This window comes from Galeopterus variegatus, unplaced genomic scaffold (assembly GCF_000696425.1).
Source record: "Galeopterus variegatus unplaced genomic scaffold, G_variegatus-3.0.2 Scaffold4989, whole genome shotgun sequence".
Classification (NCBI taxonomy): Eukaryota; Metazoa; Chordata; class Mammalia; order Dermoptera; family Cynocephalidae; genus Galeopterus; species Galeopterus variegatus.
The window spans coordinates 117,357-137,629 of NW_007731100.1; the positions used below are offsets into that span (position 1 = coordinate 117,357).

General features: G+C 38.8%; 1 protein-coding gene across 1 annotated transcript in view; it reads right to left on the reverse strand.

Moving 5' to 3' along the window:
- Positions 1-7,633: 7,633 nt before the first annotated feature.
- The window catches only part of IQGAP2 (IQ motif containing GTPase activating protein 2), a gene marked incomplete at its 5' end in the record, with an annotated part of 39,859 nt that continues 27,219 nt past the window's right edge, over positions 7,634-20,273 (reverse strand). The window contains 6 exons of the mRNA XM_008588719.1: positions 7,634-8,582; positions 12,566-12,674; positions 13,740-13,877; positions 16,341-16,501; positions 18,154-18,366; positions 20,130-20,217. Coding sequence (XP_008586941.1) covers positions 8,469-8,582; positions 12,566-12,674; positions 13,740-13,877; positions 16,341-16,501; positions 18,154-18,366; positions 20,130-20,217 — 823 coding nt within the window. The remainder of the gene's footprint in view (positions 8,583-12,565; positions 12,675-13,739; positions 13,878-16,340; positions 16,502-18,153; positions 18,367-20,129; positions 20,218-20,273) is intronic.

Consider the following 20,273-nt stretch of genomic DNA (forward strand, 5'->3'; position numbering starts at 1 on the left):
TGGCAGCAGCCCGCTCCGCAGCGCCGCTGCTCTAGCCCGGGCTCCAGCCCCGCCCCGGGCCCGGCGGCGGAGTCCGGACGAGACGTTTTTTCCCCTGGGCGCCGCGGACCAGCGAAGCTGTGACGCGGACTGCAGGGGTCCTTGGAACGGGGCCGCGCGGCTGGTCGGCTGCTCTCGGGCCTGCCGTTACCCTTAGGGGAGCAAAGACGTTGCCAGACAACGTCCCTTCCAGCACGCGCCCATGGCCCCGGCCCGGACCTCCGTCCCTCCGGGCAGGGCACCGGACCTCGTGCCGCGCTCGGCGGTCCGTCTGGGAAGTTTGGTATTTAGCTGAAAGTTTGCAAGTTACTTCTGTTTTTGTAATTCGGGATAATGGATTAAGAAGTTTATGCGGTAGGGACAGGGTTGCCCAGATGAGAAGGGGCCCTTATGTCTGGACAGAATTCTTGACGGTTTTGAGTCGTTTCTCTCTATTTCGCGAAGTTGCACATGGCATACGTCGGGCACGTGGTATTCACGGGCACGCTGGCTCCCGAGTAGCCGCTGCTCCCTGCCGCCGCGCAGGGCCCAGACTGCTCCATGTCCTCGCAGAGCTCGCACCCGAGCTGTCCGAGGTGCGCCGGCGTCTGGAGAGGAGGCCGGCGTGGGCATTTTCTGGGCAGTGGGCGGCACCCGGGAGCCTCCCGGGTAAGGCTTGCTCACTTCCCCGGTCCCGTTCTCTTTCTTGAACAACTTGCACGAGTTTGGCTACATTCGAGTCACAGGGCGGAGGACACTCGAGCCCATCGCATAGGGCCCGCAGGGGGACGTCGCGGCTGAGGCTGGGAGGAGGAGCCAGCAGTTTGTTTGTTTAGAGCGCGCCTGTGGTGAGCGCGACTTTTAGACAGCAGGAAATGGGTCCCCACAGCAGCATTTCCAGGAAAGCTCAGCCGCTGTCGCTTCTTCTCGCACCCCAGGGCACCGAGGTGCGGGCGCCTTCCGTAGCCTCCCGGAGCTGATAAGCTGCCTCTGAGTCTACTGGTTAGGCTTCTAAGGCTTTTTAAAAGGAATTTCGCATGAAGAGTGTCATTCCCCAACTAGATCCCTGACATTTAAACCGGTGGAGAAAGTACGATCGGAGACGGTCTCGTTTTCCCGTATATTCCCCCCGCCATCACTCTCACAGCGTAACACAGAAGTTGCTCAATAAACTACGGAATTACCCAATCAAATAAAGCTATTTAAGATCTTTCCCAATTCAATTATCCTTGTAAAACATATCCAAGAGTAGATGTGAACCATTAACATTATATATTCTCCACTTACTATTATACTATTTATCATCACCCTGAAGATGCCATTGATTTTAAGATTCATCATTTTAATTTATGTACCACAAGCAGGAAAGAAAAATGCTACCAATTAAACTGTGACATACCACGAATTATAAGAAACACCCCAATTTCTTGTTTAAACATGAAGGGCATCTCAGAATCTATGCAATATAGTGTAAAACATAAAAATAGTAAATAGTAAAAACACATGACAAAAATTTCTGACAGTTCAAGGATATAAAGTGTAAAATATTTCCTGCCTCCTCTCCCATAGGATGATAACCACTTAACATGACAACCATTATTAAGTTTCTGTCCATCATTTGAGCAATTGTATCCACATACAAATATATATATACACACACATATATGTATGTATAGCCTTAAAATAAGATTGGGATAATACTATGACTACACTTTTGAATTTTATCTATTTCATTGGTGGAAAATGTTTTTAACCATTTTACAAAACAGTAAATTTTAAAAGGATGCTTTCCAGGCTTAGTTATTAGAACAGAGTGTATGTACCTCTAATGACAAAAAGAGGGCTCCTGAAACAATGAAATGCTTAAATTCTTTGTGCATTTTAACTAGATTGAAGTATCTTTCAGAGCGGGACTGAAACAAAAATGAACAAGGGGGAGAGAAACACAGAATGAGATATTCCTCATTTACATAATTTTCTAAAGATGTAGATTACTAATAAAGCAGTCACCAAAAGTTGAACCTACTTTCAAAAACAGTGGCCTTAACTTTTAGCATGCACAAATGCAGATTCCTGGACCCCATCCCAGAACTATGGAATGAGAGTCTACATTTTTGACAAGTGTCCCCAGGAAATGGTGATGGCTGAGGGTTCCCAGACCATTTTTTGAGAAACATTCTAAGACAGTGCCCTCTCAAACTTTAATAATCACCTGGAAGTCTTGTTAAATCACAGCACTGGGCCCCATCTCCAGAGTTTCTGATTCACTAGGTCTGGGGGCGTGGTCTGAGAATGTGCATTTCTAACAAGTTCCCAGGTGATGCTGATGCTCTTGGGGGTGGGGTTGGAGGAACATACTGAAAATCACAGCTTTAAGAAGAGCTGGAAAAAAGAGCTGAAAAGAATTCCATATAGTTTATCACTTTCTTTAAATTACACAATAGTTCAAGCATAGAAAAGTACAGTGCCTAATAAAACACCCAGGGATCTACAACCCAGCATTAACATATGCAACGGTACTTCAAAAAATTCTTGGAAAGATTAATATCTTTTTAAAATTAGTATTGTTTTACATTCTAAGATATTGTTGCAGAGCAGTGGGAGGGGGAGAGAAAAGGGGAGGGAAATAGGGTGGGAGAAGGAAGGGGGGGCATGGTTGAGGCCTGTGGCACCATCCTCATTCCTGCAGGGGAGACCAGGGGGCTTCCAGTGGTGGTTCGGTGGTCATTGCTGGGCTGGATGCAGATGTCAGGGAGGTGTGACTGAAGCCCTCGGCTCAGGAGCCTGGGGCACTTCCTGCAGCAGCTCAGTAACATTATCTTTTAATTCTATTTCCATGAACTTTTTTTTTTTTTTTTTCTTTTTGTCTTTTTTCGTGTCCGGCAACGGATCGCAACCCTCAGTGTCACGCCCGTACCGGACCGGGACCGGCAACGGGATCGCAACCCTCGGTGCTGCGCCCGCACCTCGCTCAGCCAGTGAGCGGGAACCGGTCTGTATGTGGGATCCGAACCCTTGACGGGAGCGCCACCGCGCTCCCAAGTGGCACACTGTAGCAGTGCGCCACCAGGCCGGCCCTTCCATGAACTTTTTGAACTACCCTTGTGTATATATATACATCTGATACCATTTAAGATGTTTTTCATACCCTTTTCTGACTTTATTCTCATTCTTGCCCAGAAGAGTAACTTTCTTATCTACATTTTTGTTTTCAGTACACTTGTGTTTCCAAAAAAATATTTAGTATTGCTTTGTATGCTTTAAGTATTTACATAGATATAGATTTACAATTTTTACAACATACTCTAGGAATACTTCTGCAATTTGCATTTTTTGAGATTTCTTTGATATATGTATATCTGATTCTTTTTAAACTTCATTGTACAGTATTCCCTTGTACACATATATTTTTATCCTTTTAAAACAATTTATCTGTAGTTTTGTTCCCATTTTTTTCTAATATAGTTTATTTTTGCTTTTTTTTCTTGATTAACCTGGCCAGAGGTTGGAAATGACTATTTTCTAATGACCATGTTTTTGTTCTGTTGATTTTATTGTTTATTTTCAATGTCATTACTTTTCACACAGGTTTTAAATTCATTCTTTCCTTCTCCTTTCTTTGACTTTACTTTTTATTTACCTAACTTTTTGAACTGTTTAGTTTGTTAATTTTCACCCCTTCCCCCCTCACTGGAATACTTTAGCTAGATTTTTCAAGTTTTGATATGTACCTATATGCAATTCAGGTATAAATATTTTGTCAATTTCAGTCATCAGTGCATAAGTTACTGGAAGTTTTGACTGGCTTTTTGTGATGTCTAATTTTGTGTTGTGGTCTGTTGGTGATGTCCTGTTTTCTGTTTTGTCCTCAGACTTCACAAAGTTCTTATGTTTGTGTATTCTTCAGAGATTCTTCAAAAAGATATCAACCCCTCTAGCTCATTTGTTCCATGCCATGCCATGCATGCCAAAACCCCTTTGTCAGTTTTAGAGCAAATGTGTGTAGGTTTCCCAGAGTACAAAGTCTACCTAACCAGAGATAATAAACATGTTCCTCAGAAATGAAATCTCAACTTGGCAGCATCGTTCATATCAGAACCACTTGATGTTAGTTCCTGGTTTTCATTTTCTGTTTTAACTTGCCCAGCACTGAGTAGTATGAGTCACTGGCCATCCTCCCATAATGTTTATGGTATTTATAGTAGTGCTTTAAAACAAACGTGGCATCGATGGGGTGAAAGTTTAATCACAAGATTATATGAAAGCAGTTTCTTTAAAAACCATTAGATGATCTAGCTGCTTCAAGTATTCCGGTTACCACTCAAAGCTCTCCAAAGGCAACCGTATATTCTAAGAACTTGCCTAGTAATTTCCTTTTGGAGGCTAATGGTGGTGATACCAGAGCTCATATGAAATGAAATCAAGTTGTATTCAAAGTAGGTATGAAGTACTCCAGATTCTGTATAGATTCCTCCACATTTGCTTTTTAAGCAAACAGTAAGTTTATAATCAAGTTACAAGCTACCTAACAGGAGACCTGTTTCCATCTTTTGGTGTTACAAACCCGTATTGGTATTTTAGATTTAGAAGTAATGTTAATTTCTGATAATAGATCCCAACTGTATATCCACCAATTATACTATGGACAGAATGGTAGACTATCCCTATAGTTTAGGGTGCTAGCAATGCTCAAATTCAGGATCTGTTAAAAAGAAAAACACAGTTTTGTTCTTGTTAATTAAGGTGAACTTTGTATCTTTTAGTTCTCTTTGACTTCCCTTCCAATGTTATTTTAGCTAAGAGATTTTATACTCTAAGGAAAACAACCGAGAGGCAATCTAGTAAATCTTTATGAGCTATTTTATTTGGAGATTGAGAGGATATTCATTTTTAGACTGAGGTCATCAGTAAAAGCCCCATTCATACAAGTGCCAACCTTAAAGTAATACTGGACTCCTGAGGGGTGGTGGGATCTGTCTCCTTTTCAACGCATTGCCAGAATCCATGTCTGCACCTGCCATTTCTAAGGCACTGCTGGGCTCTGAACTTATAGAGTGACTGAAACACAGCTTCTGTCCTCTGGAGCTCAGAGGACTTTTTAAACCTGTTACTGAGTCCCGATTTTGGTAACAGAGGCAATAGATTTTTCAAAAAGCTAACCAGCAGTAAGATCATTCAATGCTCACAAGAATCTTTAAAAATATAGACAACTTTCACCATTCAGAGTTCTGTGGTTCGCCTCTTGGAATGTTTGAGTAATACCACAAATCCTTACATAACCACGAAGTCATGAAAATTACATCACGAATAACTCCTTTAATTAGTGTCTAACCACAGACACACACACAACATACACATTATAGTTCTTTCATATCTGATGGACTTTGGACGTGGCCGGTGCCATTGTGCACACAATAAGCACCAGCACGAAATAGCCGTGGCCTGGTCTTCCACTCCAGCACCAAGCCCCTGCCCCTTCCCTTTACAGAAGCCTCCTGACTTAGAAACAACTTTCCGGTTTCTGCATCGGTGCAGTTCTCCACCCAGTTACATCAACCTAATGGTCCCTCCCCCCATACATCTCACGCCCAAAAGCTAATATAAACTCTAGCAAACCCATTGTTGGGACTGTCCCCCATTTTCAGGGCAGCCCCAGGCTGTTCTCCACTTTGAGCACAGCCCAGCAGATTCTTTTCCTTTAATAAAACTTGAAAGGTACCTGGCATCTTGGCTCAGTTTCTTTCAATATTAGACAATGATCACACTGACTTGGTATCTCTCTTCACCAACTTCCAGAATAAAGTATACACAGATTTTCCCACTCTTGGAGATCACTAGTGCACATCCTTTGAGAGTAGTTAGAGTGCGTAAGTCCCTTTTGCCCTTTTTAAGTCCCAGGTGTGAATTTAAGGGAGTGTGGGCCTCTCAAACTTTCAAACCAAAGACCACTTCTGTAATAGTGGAAACATGATCAAACATACATCAAATTACAGGAGTCAGCCTTGCAAAAATCCTAGTTATAGTTCAAATTACTCAGTGTTTTAAAAGAAAAAAAAGTTTTCTGAGTAAGAAAAGCTATGAGCCCTGGGGGAGGAAGCTGGTCAGGAGTCCTTAGATTTAGGGTTATAAGGAACAACTGTTCCCTGGCTGGAGGGATGATCCAGTCAGTCCTCCTGAGAGTGGCACAGGCCTTGGCTCCAGCAGTCTCTACAAACTGAGGTCTGCTACACCCATGGTCCCACAGGCTTCTTGTTCTTGCTCCTTTATCACATGGCTCCTTCTCTGGATCACCCACTCATCCATATCCCTTAAAGATCTCAAATAGAGGGCTGGTCGGTTAGCTCAGTTGTTTACAGTGTGGTGCTGATAACAGCAAGGTCAAGGCTTTGATCTCTGTACCAGCAAGACACCAAAAATAAAAGATCTCAAATAACAGTTGATGATATCTTCAATACTAATTGGTGACTCGTGGGCCAATAGAGAGAAACATTCACAGTCTTTGAGGGTATTGGCAAGAAACAAACATCTTTATTAATAGAAATAACACTCGGGTAAATCATTCAGTGTTGGAGTAAGTTAAGACAAGCTCCTTTCAGAGATGCTGTGAATGGTCAGCTTTTGTCTCCAGACATTGTTCCTTAATTCTGGCACCCCCTATACACTTCTTTCCTGGAGCAAGAAGAAGAAGAAGGAAGCTTAACCCCCCCACCCACCCCCTTACTGCCTCTGGTTCCTGTTCCCCAGTTCCAGTAGGGGAAAGGTGGGTTATTCTTAAGATGGAACTTACTGTGTATTTGATTTCTTTTATAGAAGTCTGTATTAAGGTTAATGCATTAAAACACACACATATACACAACCAACAAACTGCTGAATGAGCATTGTTTTGAGGTATTCACCTCTTTGTCAAAAATACCTATAGCCTGAAACAATCACTTAAGTAGCAGATTCTATTTTTTTAAATTTGAATTTTCCAAATTCTGCTGGTCTTATACTTAAAGTTCATTTGTGCCAAATGAGCATAAGCTAATCTACTTTCTCAATATTTTGTTATCCCTGCAGAAAATAAAGCCTGTTGAATGAATGAACAGAATAAGAGTGAAAACTGTCAGGGAGGTTCCAACCTGAGAGCCTGGATTACTATTATGTGGAGATGGCTGATCTGCCCCCAGGAGTCATTTTCCCCTTCTTCCTTTTAATAATACAACCACCTCCCTCTCCATCCCCAGTTTTAGCTGGATACATGGCTGACGAGTTGGGGATGGTATTTAGCTAGCCATGAGCATGTGACCAAGTTTTAGTCAATAGAATGTAAGCAGAAGGGCCATGTGTGACTCAAACCGGTCCACCCTGGACTCCCCCCCCCTCCCCCCGCTGGTTGGGAATCAGTGACAAGTACACAGCCAGCCAGCCTGGACCCACTCACTTACCTTTGAACTGAGTTTGAGAAAAACCAACTTCTATCTGGTTTCAGCCTAAGACTTTTGTATCTCGTCCTCATCGCAGCCTCTGTTGTACGCTGACTAGTACAGCTACAGGCGTTACTTCTTTTTCTATCAGCCCCACCGAGAATCTTTTTCTACCCACTAGACGATCTGGATTTATTAAAACAACTTAATTAATGTAATTAAGTAACATTTATTTTACATAAAACAATTTTCAAAGAATACATTTAAAAACCATCTAGATACTGATTTTATAGCATTACAAAAAATTGAGAGGCACAGTTGAGTATTCGAATAAATTGTGAGGGGCGGAGGTGGGGGCCTATGATCACTATCCACGTTGTTCCTTAGTCACTTAAAGGCTCTGCATATGAGAGTCTTTACATGAGGCAGTAGTGCACTTTCATTAGTAGGAATAAATCACATAAAATATATACTTTTATACAGAAAGTGTTATTGTACTGTCACTTTCAATTACTTATAAAAACATCATTTTGAATTGCACAAAAGTTCTTTTTAAAATTGATAACTCCCAGAAGACAGGGCTTAGAATGAAGTATCTGTCTAAATAATTCATTACAAATAATTAGGTTTCCATTTCTCCATAGATTAAAAAAAAAAAAAAAAAACTATGAAGAATTACATTATTCAAGTGGAACATTTAAAATTTTTTTCATAGGAAAATAGGTTTATACATTTGTCCCTAGTCAGCTAAATTTTTCTCCCTACTTTAAAACAAATCACAGGATGCCCAAAGTTTTAAATCATAGTACCTATACCACAGTACAATGTGTATGTGTTTACATTAATTCATTCTGTGTATCATTCTACTGTAGTATCAAATTATCCAAAAGGCACATGGGTACATTCTTCAGAACAGTTTTGGTCTTAAAAAAAAAATCACACATTTATAAGCAGTGATTTCAATCATGTTTAAAAATAAAAATACCAAACAAATTCATTTCCCAATCCAGGTGATACAGAATCCATGAAATTTCTTCAGGCACTTCACTTTCCATAGAATTTCTTGTTCAGCAGGTAAATGAGAAGGTTTACATTCACTTTAACCTTATCAAACATTTTCATTACAGCTACTCCTTCATACTGCATCTGAAGTAAATCCTGAAATTGTAAGGAACATCATTAAATCTCAACTTTGACATTTTACGTATCTTAAAAACTTACTAGAAAAACTTACTTGTTGACAAAAATAAGATTCAATTGACCTAATGACCTAGATGGGGGTTCTTAAATTTTAGTGTGCATCAGAATCCTCTGGTTAAAACACAAGCTAGTTAAAACACAAATTGCTGGGCTCCATTCCCCAGGAATTTTTGATTTTGCAGCGCTGGGATGGGGCCCACAAATTTGCATTTTAACAAATTCCCAAGTGATGGTGATACAGTTGGTCTAGATGCAACACTTGAGAATCACTGACCTAGATGAAAGAAAATATGTTTTTAGAATTGATAAGTATGATATGAAAGAAAAAGATATATAAGATATATAATCACAATTTTTAATTGAGAAATTAAAAACACATGTTCCAGCTAGATGGGATGTATCCTTTAGAACAGCAGTGTTTTCTAAAGTGGAGTGATCAAGACAATTCAATGGGGGACAAAAAGAATATTAGAACTATTTATTTTTATTTTTTCTTATCTTCAAACATTTAAATTTTGTATATACTTTATAACGCACATTTAAGAGTACAGTGGTAGAAACATGTGTACTTTATTCATAAGTATGTATATATAGAGAGAACTGCTCATACTATTTACTGAAGTCACGCGACCAAAGTTTGGACAAAGCAGCTCCTTCCTGATCTAGACTAATTCTGTTCCTGTACTGAGAACAAGCCCTCATTCTCAAGTCAGATTATCACTCTGTTATTCATTGCTACCATATAAACAAAGGAAATCAACTCTTTCTAAAATTAAAAACTGGGTCACACCAGCCTTTTTTTTCTTGGTTTGTTTGTCTGGTAGTCCAGTGACCTTGGTGTCACAAGGCTGCGCTCTGACTGAACTAACCAGGCAGCCCCAATACCAGCAATTTGTACGGGACTGAGCTATAATACTTCACAGTAACATGGGACAGGAAGCATCTTCCAAACAGAAGATATCATTCCTAAACTTCCCTGGTCTAATACCTAGGTATCATTTTCTTGTTTCTAGTTCTGGAGATTACTTGGTTGTAAATGATAATTCCTGGGCAATATATTAAGCAAGGCCACCTGCAGAAGTTGGAGTCATCTTTGAGAGAACTTTAACTCTCAACAGATTCCTCCTCCACTTCCTCAGTTACCTCCAACTGCCCTCAAATAACCCCCTACATTAATTAGATGTGCTTCTGAGACTAAAATTCCACAGGGAATTGAAGTCCTTTTATCAAGAATGCTTTTACCTATTAGTGTAGTGGGGATTCACTTTTCCTCTGGGAAATGCAACATCTGTTTATCAAAGTCTTGAAAAAGAATTAAACGAATAGATTTAGGTTAGGTTGATAAGAAATGGTGCATGTAGGGGAATTAGCTGGGTCCCCAAAGTAGGGAGCAGAGAAAATATAGTCTTAGCTTTGTCATTTGCTATCTTAAGACCTTGCAACCTTCAGAGACATAACCTCTCTGAAGTTCTGCATTCTTGTGTGTAAATTGAGGATCACACCGACAACCTCATACGGGTGCTATTTGGCATGAGATTTGAGTTCAAGGCATCTGCAAACCCTCTGTAAGCCACGCTTTCTTGTCAAGATCAGCTGGGATCCTGTGCAGTAGGCAGTAGAGTGATGGAGAGCTTAGACCCCGGCTGCCTCTTCCATATGAGCTCTCTGAACTTCAGCTCTTTATCTGGGAAAGGAAGAATGCCCACCCTGCAGCCATTTATAAACACTGGATATTATATTTATAAGCAGAACATCTGCCTCTTGTTAAGTGTATGGTCCATGGTTATAAGATATAATTCTATCCTGTAGTTTTCTTTAGGAACTGAAGGGAAAATGGGCTGAAGACAGCCTAGAAACATGGGGCTGTAATGTTAGGAGGGACCCCCTTAGTTCTCTTAGAAACTTCTGTCTTGCTCCCAGTCTTTGACTCACACTAAAGGATCGGCCATCACATTTCTCTTTGGTAACTTACACATTCATGTAACTATCTGAAAGCTGCATATATAGACAGAAGTTGGACGTTACATCTGACAGCTATTACATGCAGGGCTGGTTCCACGTGCATGAGATTTATGCAGGCCCTGCACTTGTTTTCAGGCTCTGGTATCATTATCTTAAAATCCTTAGTAATTTTGAACAAGGGGCACTGCATTTTTATTTTGCACCAAGTCTTGCAAAGTATATAGCCGGTTCTGATTATATGTTAATGATCAAAAAAATCCAGGGCATATTGGCCACCTACATAATACTCCTTAGCTAAGGAGTAACATTTCACAATTATGTGTAGAAATGGATGGCGTGAATAGCTAATCCTACCGTATACAGAATCCTTGACAAAGAAGCAAGTGAAGTTTGGTTTTTGTACAGTACTCAAAGGAAGTCCCATGGAATTCCTGTGTTCTCTCTAAACACAACACGAGGTGTCTCCTGGTCATCTGTGATTCATCTATCCAGTTGATAATGACCAGCCTTGGGACATTTCCTTTTTGGCAATCACATAATATGTCTTCACCATTTCTACAGGAGAATCACTAACCAAGGTGTATCACCACAAGCATATTCTTCTCTCTTCCCAAGTTTATCTAAGTGTTACATGAAGTAACTGAAGACTTTCACTAGCTAAATTGTTAATTGGATACATTTAGAGACATTTAAAATAAGATAGAAAATAACATTGTTTACTTAAGTATACTTTTCATAATTTCAGAATATCTTTCATTTTTCTCTCTCAACTCCAATTCACTCCATTATCTCAGTGTCCTTATCCAAACCCATTAAGCTCCCATTTTTCTTTTTAAGCTTGCAAGAGCTGATAGAAAAGAAAGGCTTCTGGTATCTGCTCCCATAGGGGGAGGTAATTTCATGGTGCTGAGCCATGGACTGAGCAGGCATCGAGGCCAGAACTTACATCACTCCCAGGGGCTTAGCAAGATGATTCACATAAGTATATGCAGAATACTGTTTTACAAGTAGTTTGGGGCCCAAGTAAATAGGTGTTATTTCCATTTAGATAGTGTTGTATCAAAAAGAAAAACTCAATTACTTTTTAAAATCAATCTTGTGCTAAGGATTAAGAAGTTAGGGGTAGATGAAAATTTTGTTGCACCCCTTCCCCTGATTTTTTTTTTTTTTCTGTACATAAACTGGATTTCTCAGCTTCTGTTCAAGTGTATTTGGGTTAAATGTGATACTTACGAAAAAACAGTGATAATTCACATTGCAAACACCATTTTTCTATTTATAGATATCTGTTTTTTTATATTGTCTTTCATTCCTGTGACCCCTAATATTTACAACAGATTTAATAAACTGATGTAAAAACTCTTCTAGGAAGGAGAAAGGAAAGAAGGAAAATGAAATCAAGAAAGTTCCAATTCTGGGCATACACAGTCTTAGAAAGAAATGCAACTTTTTAATAAAAGGAAACTTTCCAGCTTTACTTAATAGCTCTGAATACTATTATATCATAGTCTTTTGTCTAAGCTTCAAAATAGAAACATATCTTAGAAAACCTGACTGCTATGGGTTGCCATCTAAAAACATTTTAAGTTCTCATAATTTGAAAAATCAACATTAGGGCCGGCCCGGTGGCGCACTGCTACAGTGTGCCGCTTGGGAGTGTGGCGGCACTCCCGCCGAGGGTTCGGATCCCACATACAGACCAGTTCCCGCTCACTGGCTGAGCGAGGTGCGGGCGCGACACCGAGGGTTGCGATCCTGTTGCCGGTCCCGGTCCGGTACGGGCGCGACACTGAGGGTTGCGATCCGTTGCCGGACACGAAAAAAGACAAAAAAGGAAAAAAAAAAAAAATCAACATTAAACAATTAATACTGGCAAATAAGTCTTGCACTGTTAAATGTCGTTGTCATGAAGAGTGTGAACCACGGGAGCCATGCAAGACCCACATATAATACTTCCATTTGCAGAAATCCCAGTTTACCTGAATATTGAGCTGCACCTTTTCCATTTCAACACCAATAAATTTTGATCTGACATCGAAAATGCCCACATCTTCAGTAGCTATGATATTAAACGTAACATTCTTAAACCTAGTGAAGAAAGAAACATTCACAAATATGAAATTACAAACATACACTTAAAGCTGAAACAACCTAATAGAATCCCAAATTATCATTTTTAGTGAATGGTCTGTTGGTAAAATCCTAAGGAAGTCACCAAAAACCTTACATCATCTTTTCTCCACCCTGCTCCCTAAATGCTAGATTGGATGGATGGCTGTTATGGAGATCTGTAGTTTGGAGCACTGAACTAGGTACTTTAGAACAAAAGAAATAGAAGACACGGTCCTTGCTCTTAAGGAACACTAAAATATAGTTGGAAGAATATGAGAGTCACAGAACATGAGAATTAAATATTGACCCATACTGCTGACAGACCAGTTGAGTATTTCAGATGATTACTTTTACAGAAATTTGAAAAGAGGAAGAAGCATCTTCTTTGTGTTGGTGTAGTCAAGAGAAGGTTTCACAGGATAAATGGAATAGAAGCCAGGCCTGGTAGGAAAGTAGGAGTTGAGAGGAGGCAAATGCCAGCAAGTCTGGCTTCCCTTGAGACAAAGGACAAAGCAGTGATGGGGCACTGGGCACTGGGCTCATGACCCCTTTAAAACAAAGAAGCACATGGTGCCAGATGTGGGGTTGTGGAGGAGGGATTGTTTTCTCCAGCACCTTGAATACACACACAGCACACTGTTGGAAGTGGCTCTCACCCAGGGTTCGGCACAGTATGTGGCCTGGAAACTAGAAAGGTACCATTTTGCAACTGTAGGTAACTCATCAGTGAAGACCAAAAGACAGCCTTTCATTCTCACTGCTATGACTCAGTTCTTTTGGAGGGACATGGGGAAGCACGCAAATCAAAACACATTGGACAGGCCATGGGAAACACAACCACTTGACTGACTGAAGGCCGGAGGCAAGACTAGCAATAATAATAATACTTGTATTCTTCCCCTGTCATCTGTAATCAAGGTTACGCCCTGATAACCAAATGAAACCCTCTCACAGGCTGCAAGAAACCGAGGAAATGTGAGTCAGATTTGATGTAAGCAAGTAGATGGTGTGTGTTCTGTGCAGACTCCAGGTCACACTTACTGGTTTGTTTGAAGATCATCTATTCCTAGCAGGACACCTTTCTCATGCAGCTTTGTGGCAGTGTACCCCACAAGCTTCACTCTCTTCGCACCTTTGGGTTCTCCTTTTCCATCTAGTTTAATTGATCTCCGAGTATTTCTGGCAAAATAAGAACAGACCATCTGTTGTAATGATGGCAAACTCAGGTGTTTCTTGTAGTGCAATAACCACACCCACAGTGACAGCACTGTTCACACCTGGCCCCCATTGCTCTGAATGTACACTTTTTTACTTTGTGAGAGTAGGTAACAATTTTCCCCATGCAGTAAAACCTCACTACTGAACTGTTTCGGGGAAAGGGATTTCCCAAGTGACTAAAGTTTGTATTACAAACTAATACTTTTAATAAAACTTACACTCTATTCTGTCAGGCATACTCAACTACGTGGCTATCTTAAGTCATTTCACAAGTAGCTTTGGTGCAATAACATGAACTAAGTAAAGGTAATATTACGATTGCTTCAGTTTATTTAACAAACATGATGTGGCCAGCACTGTTGTAAGTGCTTTATAAATATTACCTCACATTTACAAAATTAACATTTCCATAGTGCTTTGAAATAAATTCATTTGCTATATATTATTTCATTTAGCTCTCATAACAATACTTGTGAGGCTGGTACTACTGATCCCACCTTAGAGATGATAAAGTTTATTGGACTGGTTCAAGATCACACAATGTAAAAGACAATCCCAAATCCAGATTGCCTGACTGCAGAGATTGTGTAAAATGCCTTAAAGTAGTTGCAATAATTATGTAAATAGTGTACTGCAAATCCTTAATCTCATTTCTACTGAAGATTAGCTTCACCAGGTATAGTGTTATAAAAAAAAGATATACAGGCCCCAAGCAAATGACTTAAAATTCAGAAATAGAGGGGCCGTTAAAATGAAGTTTAAATTGGTTATTTTCCTTCATCACATTTTCTATAATTGATCCAGCAATCCCACTTCTGGGTATTTACCCAAAAGATTTGAAATGAGTTTGTTGAAGAGATGTCTTACAGCCCACATTCATTGCAGCACTATTCACAATAGACAAGCTATGGAATCAACCTAAGTGTCCATCAAAAGATGAATGGATAAAGAAAATGTGGCATATTATGCAATGGAATACTATTCAGCCTTAAAAAGGAGGGAAATTTTGTCATTTGTGACAGCATGGATGGAATTGGAGAATATTATGTGAAGTGAAATAAGCCTGACAGAAAAAGACAAATACTACATGTTCTTACTTACACGTGGAATCTAAAAAAGTTGAACTCATAGAAGCAGAGAGTAGAATGGTGGTTACAGAGAATGGGGGTTGGAAGGAATGGGGAGATGATGGTTAAAGGGTGCAAAATCTCAAGAGGAATAAGTTTTTTTTTTTTTTTTTTGAGATCTATTGCATAGCATGGTGAATATAGTTACTAATAGTGTATTGTACATTTCAAAATTTGTAAGAGAATAAATTTCCAACGTTCTCACCACAAAAAATGGGAAGTATTTGAGGTAATGGATATGTTAATTAGCTTGATTTAATTATTCCACATTGTATTTATAAATCATATCACTTCATACACCATAAGTATATACAATTATAAATTGTCAATTTACAATAAAATAAAAAACTTCTATGACTAACACAATTGCTTTTTCCCTACAGCACCATCCCTACCTGCCAGTTTTATGATTAGGATTATATGAAAATATAGTATTACATGTTTAAGTGGATAATTAAAATTTGATTAGCACTGACCCTAATCTAGTGAAAAAAAATTATGAGCAACAGTCATTAAAAATGGCTATATTGTGTATAAAAATTTATAATATCTACACTAATTGATAATAGAGAGCTGCCAAATTTTTCCTATTGTGTCATTAATGATTTTTTAAAATCATTAAGCAATTTAAAATCATTAAGCTGCTTTGAGCAATTAGCAAATATTTGGCATTATCTAACATTATCAAGTATATAAAATACTGTTTACAATAAACATTCCCCAAACAAGAATAGTTTATATTTTTTAAATAGCATTTTAAGGGCCGGCCCGGTGGTGCACTGGAGAGTGCGCCACTTGAGAGCGCGGTGGCGCTCCCGCTGAGGGTTCGGATCCCATGTGGAGACCGGTTCCCGCTCACTGGCTGAGCGAGGTGCGGGCGCAACACTGAGGGTTGCGATCCCGTTGCCGGTCCCCGGTATGGGTGCGACACCGAGGGTTGCGATCCCGTTACCGGTCAGTAAAAAAGACAAAAAGGAAAAAAAAATAGCATTTTAAAAACACCTCGGACTAAAAGAAGACAAAAAGTGTAATGAAAGTGCTAATGCTACTTGCTTAAAACACAACAGGGTAAGCCACTTTAACTCTAATGCTGATGGGGAATAAAAAGCTTCCAAATTCATTCCTGATTTCTTAGTTCACAGTGGCAAATAATAAAATTGAGACTCTAGTTTTTGTTTATAATATAGAGCAAAAGTTTTGTTTCCAAACCTAACCCAACAGCCCAGGATTATAGAATTGATTATCATGAAATACAAATCATGACATTACAAATGAACATGACATGATTTTAACTTACTTTCTGTTTAAGTTCTCTAAACAAGTCTTTATGTAGGTATCATAATAATTAATCTGCTCTTCATAAAATGCTGCCTTCTCATTAAGTGCATTCAGGGTCTGCTGAAGTTTTGCCAATTCAGCTTTTCGAAGCTTACGATAGATTCTCTGATTTCGAATATCCTAAAACAAGTAAAGGCCATAATATGAGATTTAAGCGGACATCTGTTTTACAACATTGCCAATTTGAGACAAGAAGAGTATCAAGTAGTCAATTCACTATTAATTATTGTGACTGTTGTATATCTCAGGCACTTTATTTTACTCCCAGTGCCAAAGTGTTCCCACCTCTTTTTACTTCAGTACTGGAAAGTGTCCATATTTAACTTTCCGATACTTGCTAAGGTCTATTTCTCTCTTGAAGGAAAAGCAAAGAAGCAATTTTAAAACAACCACATGACTAGTTTAAGGAAAAATAGTGTTTTATGAGGGGTAAGAGTTTAGCAGTAGTCATGCAATTTCTTCAGACTATTTGGAACATTCCTCTTTAAGGAATACTTCAACCTGAAAAGGTTTACATTTAATTGTTGAATTCGTTTTAGAAATAAGTCAAAAACTTTTTCATCTGGCAAATTTCCAAGGTTTGAAAAAACACCTGGGTTCTCAAGACTGATTGAAAAAATTCATCATCAGTAAGTCTTACTTGCATTTAAATAGAATTCCTAGAATATTAAGTTGTATAAGCTGCTTCTAGCTTACAAGAGCTACGCTAAACTTAAACATGAAACTATAAGGGTTTTTTTTGGTAATTGGTAAGTTATAAAAATATTTAAGAAAATGGTGCCTGTTTTAATATTATTTTTCCTTTGTAGACAAATTAAACCCCCCCCCCAGAAATTCAAAGATACACCCACATAACCTCCCCCCTTAAGTTTTTTAATTTTGTTAAACAGATCTTTTGATGGATGCCTTCATAATACGTAATAGCCTTCTTTCTTTCTTTTTTTAAAGAAAAGGTGTCAATTTCTCTACCCCATATCCCAAAGAGAAATATTTCCACCCCAAAGCTACAGAAAGAAATACTACATCCCTTGAGGCAGCTGCGCTACAAGGAATAGCCAGAACTGACCATAACTTTCCACAGGAGAATGAAGTTGAGTGCATTTCTCTCCCAGAAGGTGAGAATTTTTTTCCTCCCTGATCATTTAGCTTCCTTTAACCTCTGGACCCCATATTAATTTGTATGTCTGGATAAAAAGAATGAAATATCCTTTTAACCTAAATATTTACTTCCTTGTCCTTGACAAACAGATCTCAGCCACTTCCTGTGATGTTTCATTACATTCTTAGTGGAAGCCTTTTCTTGGGAAGTTTCTCAAATGTAAAAATATGAGATGGGAAAACAGAAACTAATCTTTAAGTGTGAACTGCAGTTAGGCTAAATTGCTCAGAAACAAATTCTCAGGGACATAGAGTTACTAGCTCAATGGCTGGTCCTATGAGCAACTAATAATTCAAGAGAAAACTCTCCTAAAAGTGTCATTTAAAAAACTAGTAGGTATTGCTTAAAGCTATAGACTAAACTTGTCTATTGCTTCCTGAGCATTCAATTTCTGGTGTGTTTCTACTCTCCTCTTGACTTGGGGGAGTTTTGATTATTCTCTATTAAAAGTCATCAACTGTTTTGAAGCCTTTAAAAATCTGTACCATTGAGGAGGTTGAGAACCATGATATATGCAAGTATGAATCCCCAATGTCACCTCACGGAGTGCCCCGCATGTGACCGATGATTAGCAAATGTTAAGTGAGGAAGAAAAAATACTGTTTCCAAAAACCTTGGCAATCTCATTGAGAATGTCTTGGTATTTATTTTTGGATGACACATGTCCAGTCTGTTCCAATGTCCGAAGATTCCTCTGGATTTTCCTCTTTTTCTGCTCTAGAGGCAGCTGTGAATCTTCAATCATAGATTGGCTATGCTTCATTTCTTCTGGAGTCCTCAAATCTATAACTGCATGGCTCACCATGTCTGTGGTATGATCTTCTTCCTGAAAAGAGAATATTAAGATGTGGAGTTTTCTCTGATCCCCCTAATCTTCAGATTCAGAAGCTACACAAGGCAACTAATGTCAAAATGAAAGAAGTCCTAGAGCCAAAATCCAAAGACTAGAACCAGAACACGTTCTTCGTGGGTTCTGAATTGGTGTTTGGAAGGAATTACTTCATCTTTTTGAGTAACTAACAGTGATGGAGGGACTAATTTGGGCAAAATTCTAAATAGCTACTTTACTGCCAAGGTGACAAATCACCTTAGTAATTGACATGTTTTGATAAATGACTGCTACTTTGTAATTCCCTAGGTGGAAGGATTTCAATTCCTGGATAGTCTAGTTGAGGAAATCAAAACTAGATTATCCATTAAAATGCAGCTATGAGAACCCTAAATGTCCAAAACTCAATTAAACTCTTACACATGAGCCACATTTATGGAGATTCGTAAGGCAATCCAACAGCAAGGTGCTCAGAGAGCTTCATGCTAATAAGGGATTGTTCTCAAACTACCAACTCTGAAGAACTTGGAGGGTTTCTTTTAACTAAAGGGAATAAGAACATTGTAGCACATAGTAATTCCCAAATAAACAATGAGTAAATGAATAAATGAATACTATTTGTACAGCACGTTAAAGAAAACAGTAATAAGAAGAGACTGTGATCTTATTTCATTGTACTAGTCAACTGACTGAATAGAGGATAGCTAAGGATATGGTTGTTATTAGACACAGTAATGTTAGACACAGGACAGACAAGTCAATATTATGAACACAGGAAAAGTTTTCCAGGTTAGCAGAAAACAAAAATACTCTAAATAGCAGCCAACATTATTGAGTACTTAATATGTGCTAGATACTGTTTTACCCACTTAACATGTTTTAACTCATTTAATCCTGCCTGTGAATTCCTTACCACAAGATTCCTTATCTATTATCATTACTCCCATTTTACAGTTGAGCAAACGGAGGCACAGAAATATCTTTAAGTGCCGAGAGTCACCCAGCTAGGAGATGGACAGCTATACTATACTGGATCTCAGAAGTCTGTGTTCTTAGTCACTTAGTCATAACACATTTGGGGAAAAATGAGATATTCAGTAAAAACTATAGAATGATTTGACATACCTATTTCTTAGCAACCAGTTAAACTAAGAATGATTCAGGAGAATCATGTGATTATGTGTAGCTCTGCTAAGAAGTAACTAATTCGATACTTTTGTTGTGTGAGTGGCAATTACTGGTACTAAAACAATAACACTGAAAACAACTAATTTCAGAAAGAACTAAATAATGACACATTTTAAAAGATGGTGATAAAAAGTTCAATGAGAGATTGTTATGAAACTTAACTTACACCAACATCGTGGTGCTCTGACAGAATGGACTCAATACATTTGCTTCTGAAGCTTTTGGAAAACAGATTTAGTGTGTGAGATGCTTCTTCCTTTCTTCAACTTAAATACATAAAATATGAAAGGTATTTTTCTATATCCTGTCAACCAGAACTATCTCTTAACTGACTCATCTGTCCATCTACTGTCTAATAGAGTTTATGATGAACATTCAGAAGCTTTGAAATACCCAGAACTACCTTTCTAGTCTAGGACAAAATTACATTCAGCATAAATAGATAAAATTCCTTACTTCCAAACCATGTTACATATGGTGTCTCTGCGATAACAGTAAGAACTTGGCACGAAGATTCATTAAGAAAATCAATTTCTATTATACTTATTATTTTACACTTAAAGACAAGTTACCTGTTGTGCAGTTGCTGGTGTTTCTAAGATTTCTGTCAATGTGTTCCCTGGCTGGTTCCGGATCACATCGACAATTAGCTTTTTGGTCCTTACAAAATAGAGAAAGAAGAGACAGACTTTCAGATAGCAGTCCTGATGCGCAAA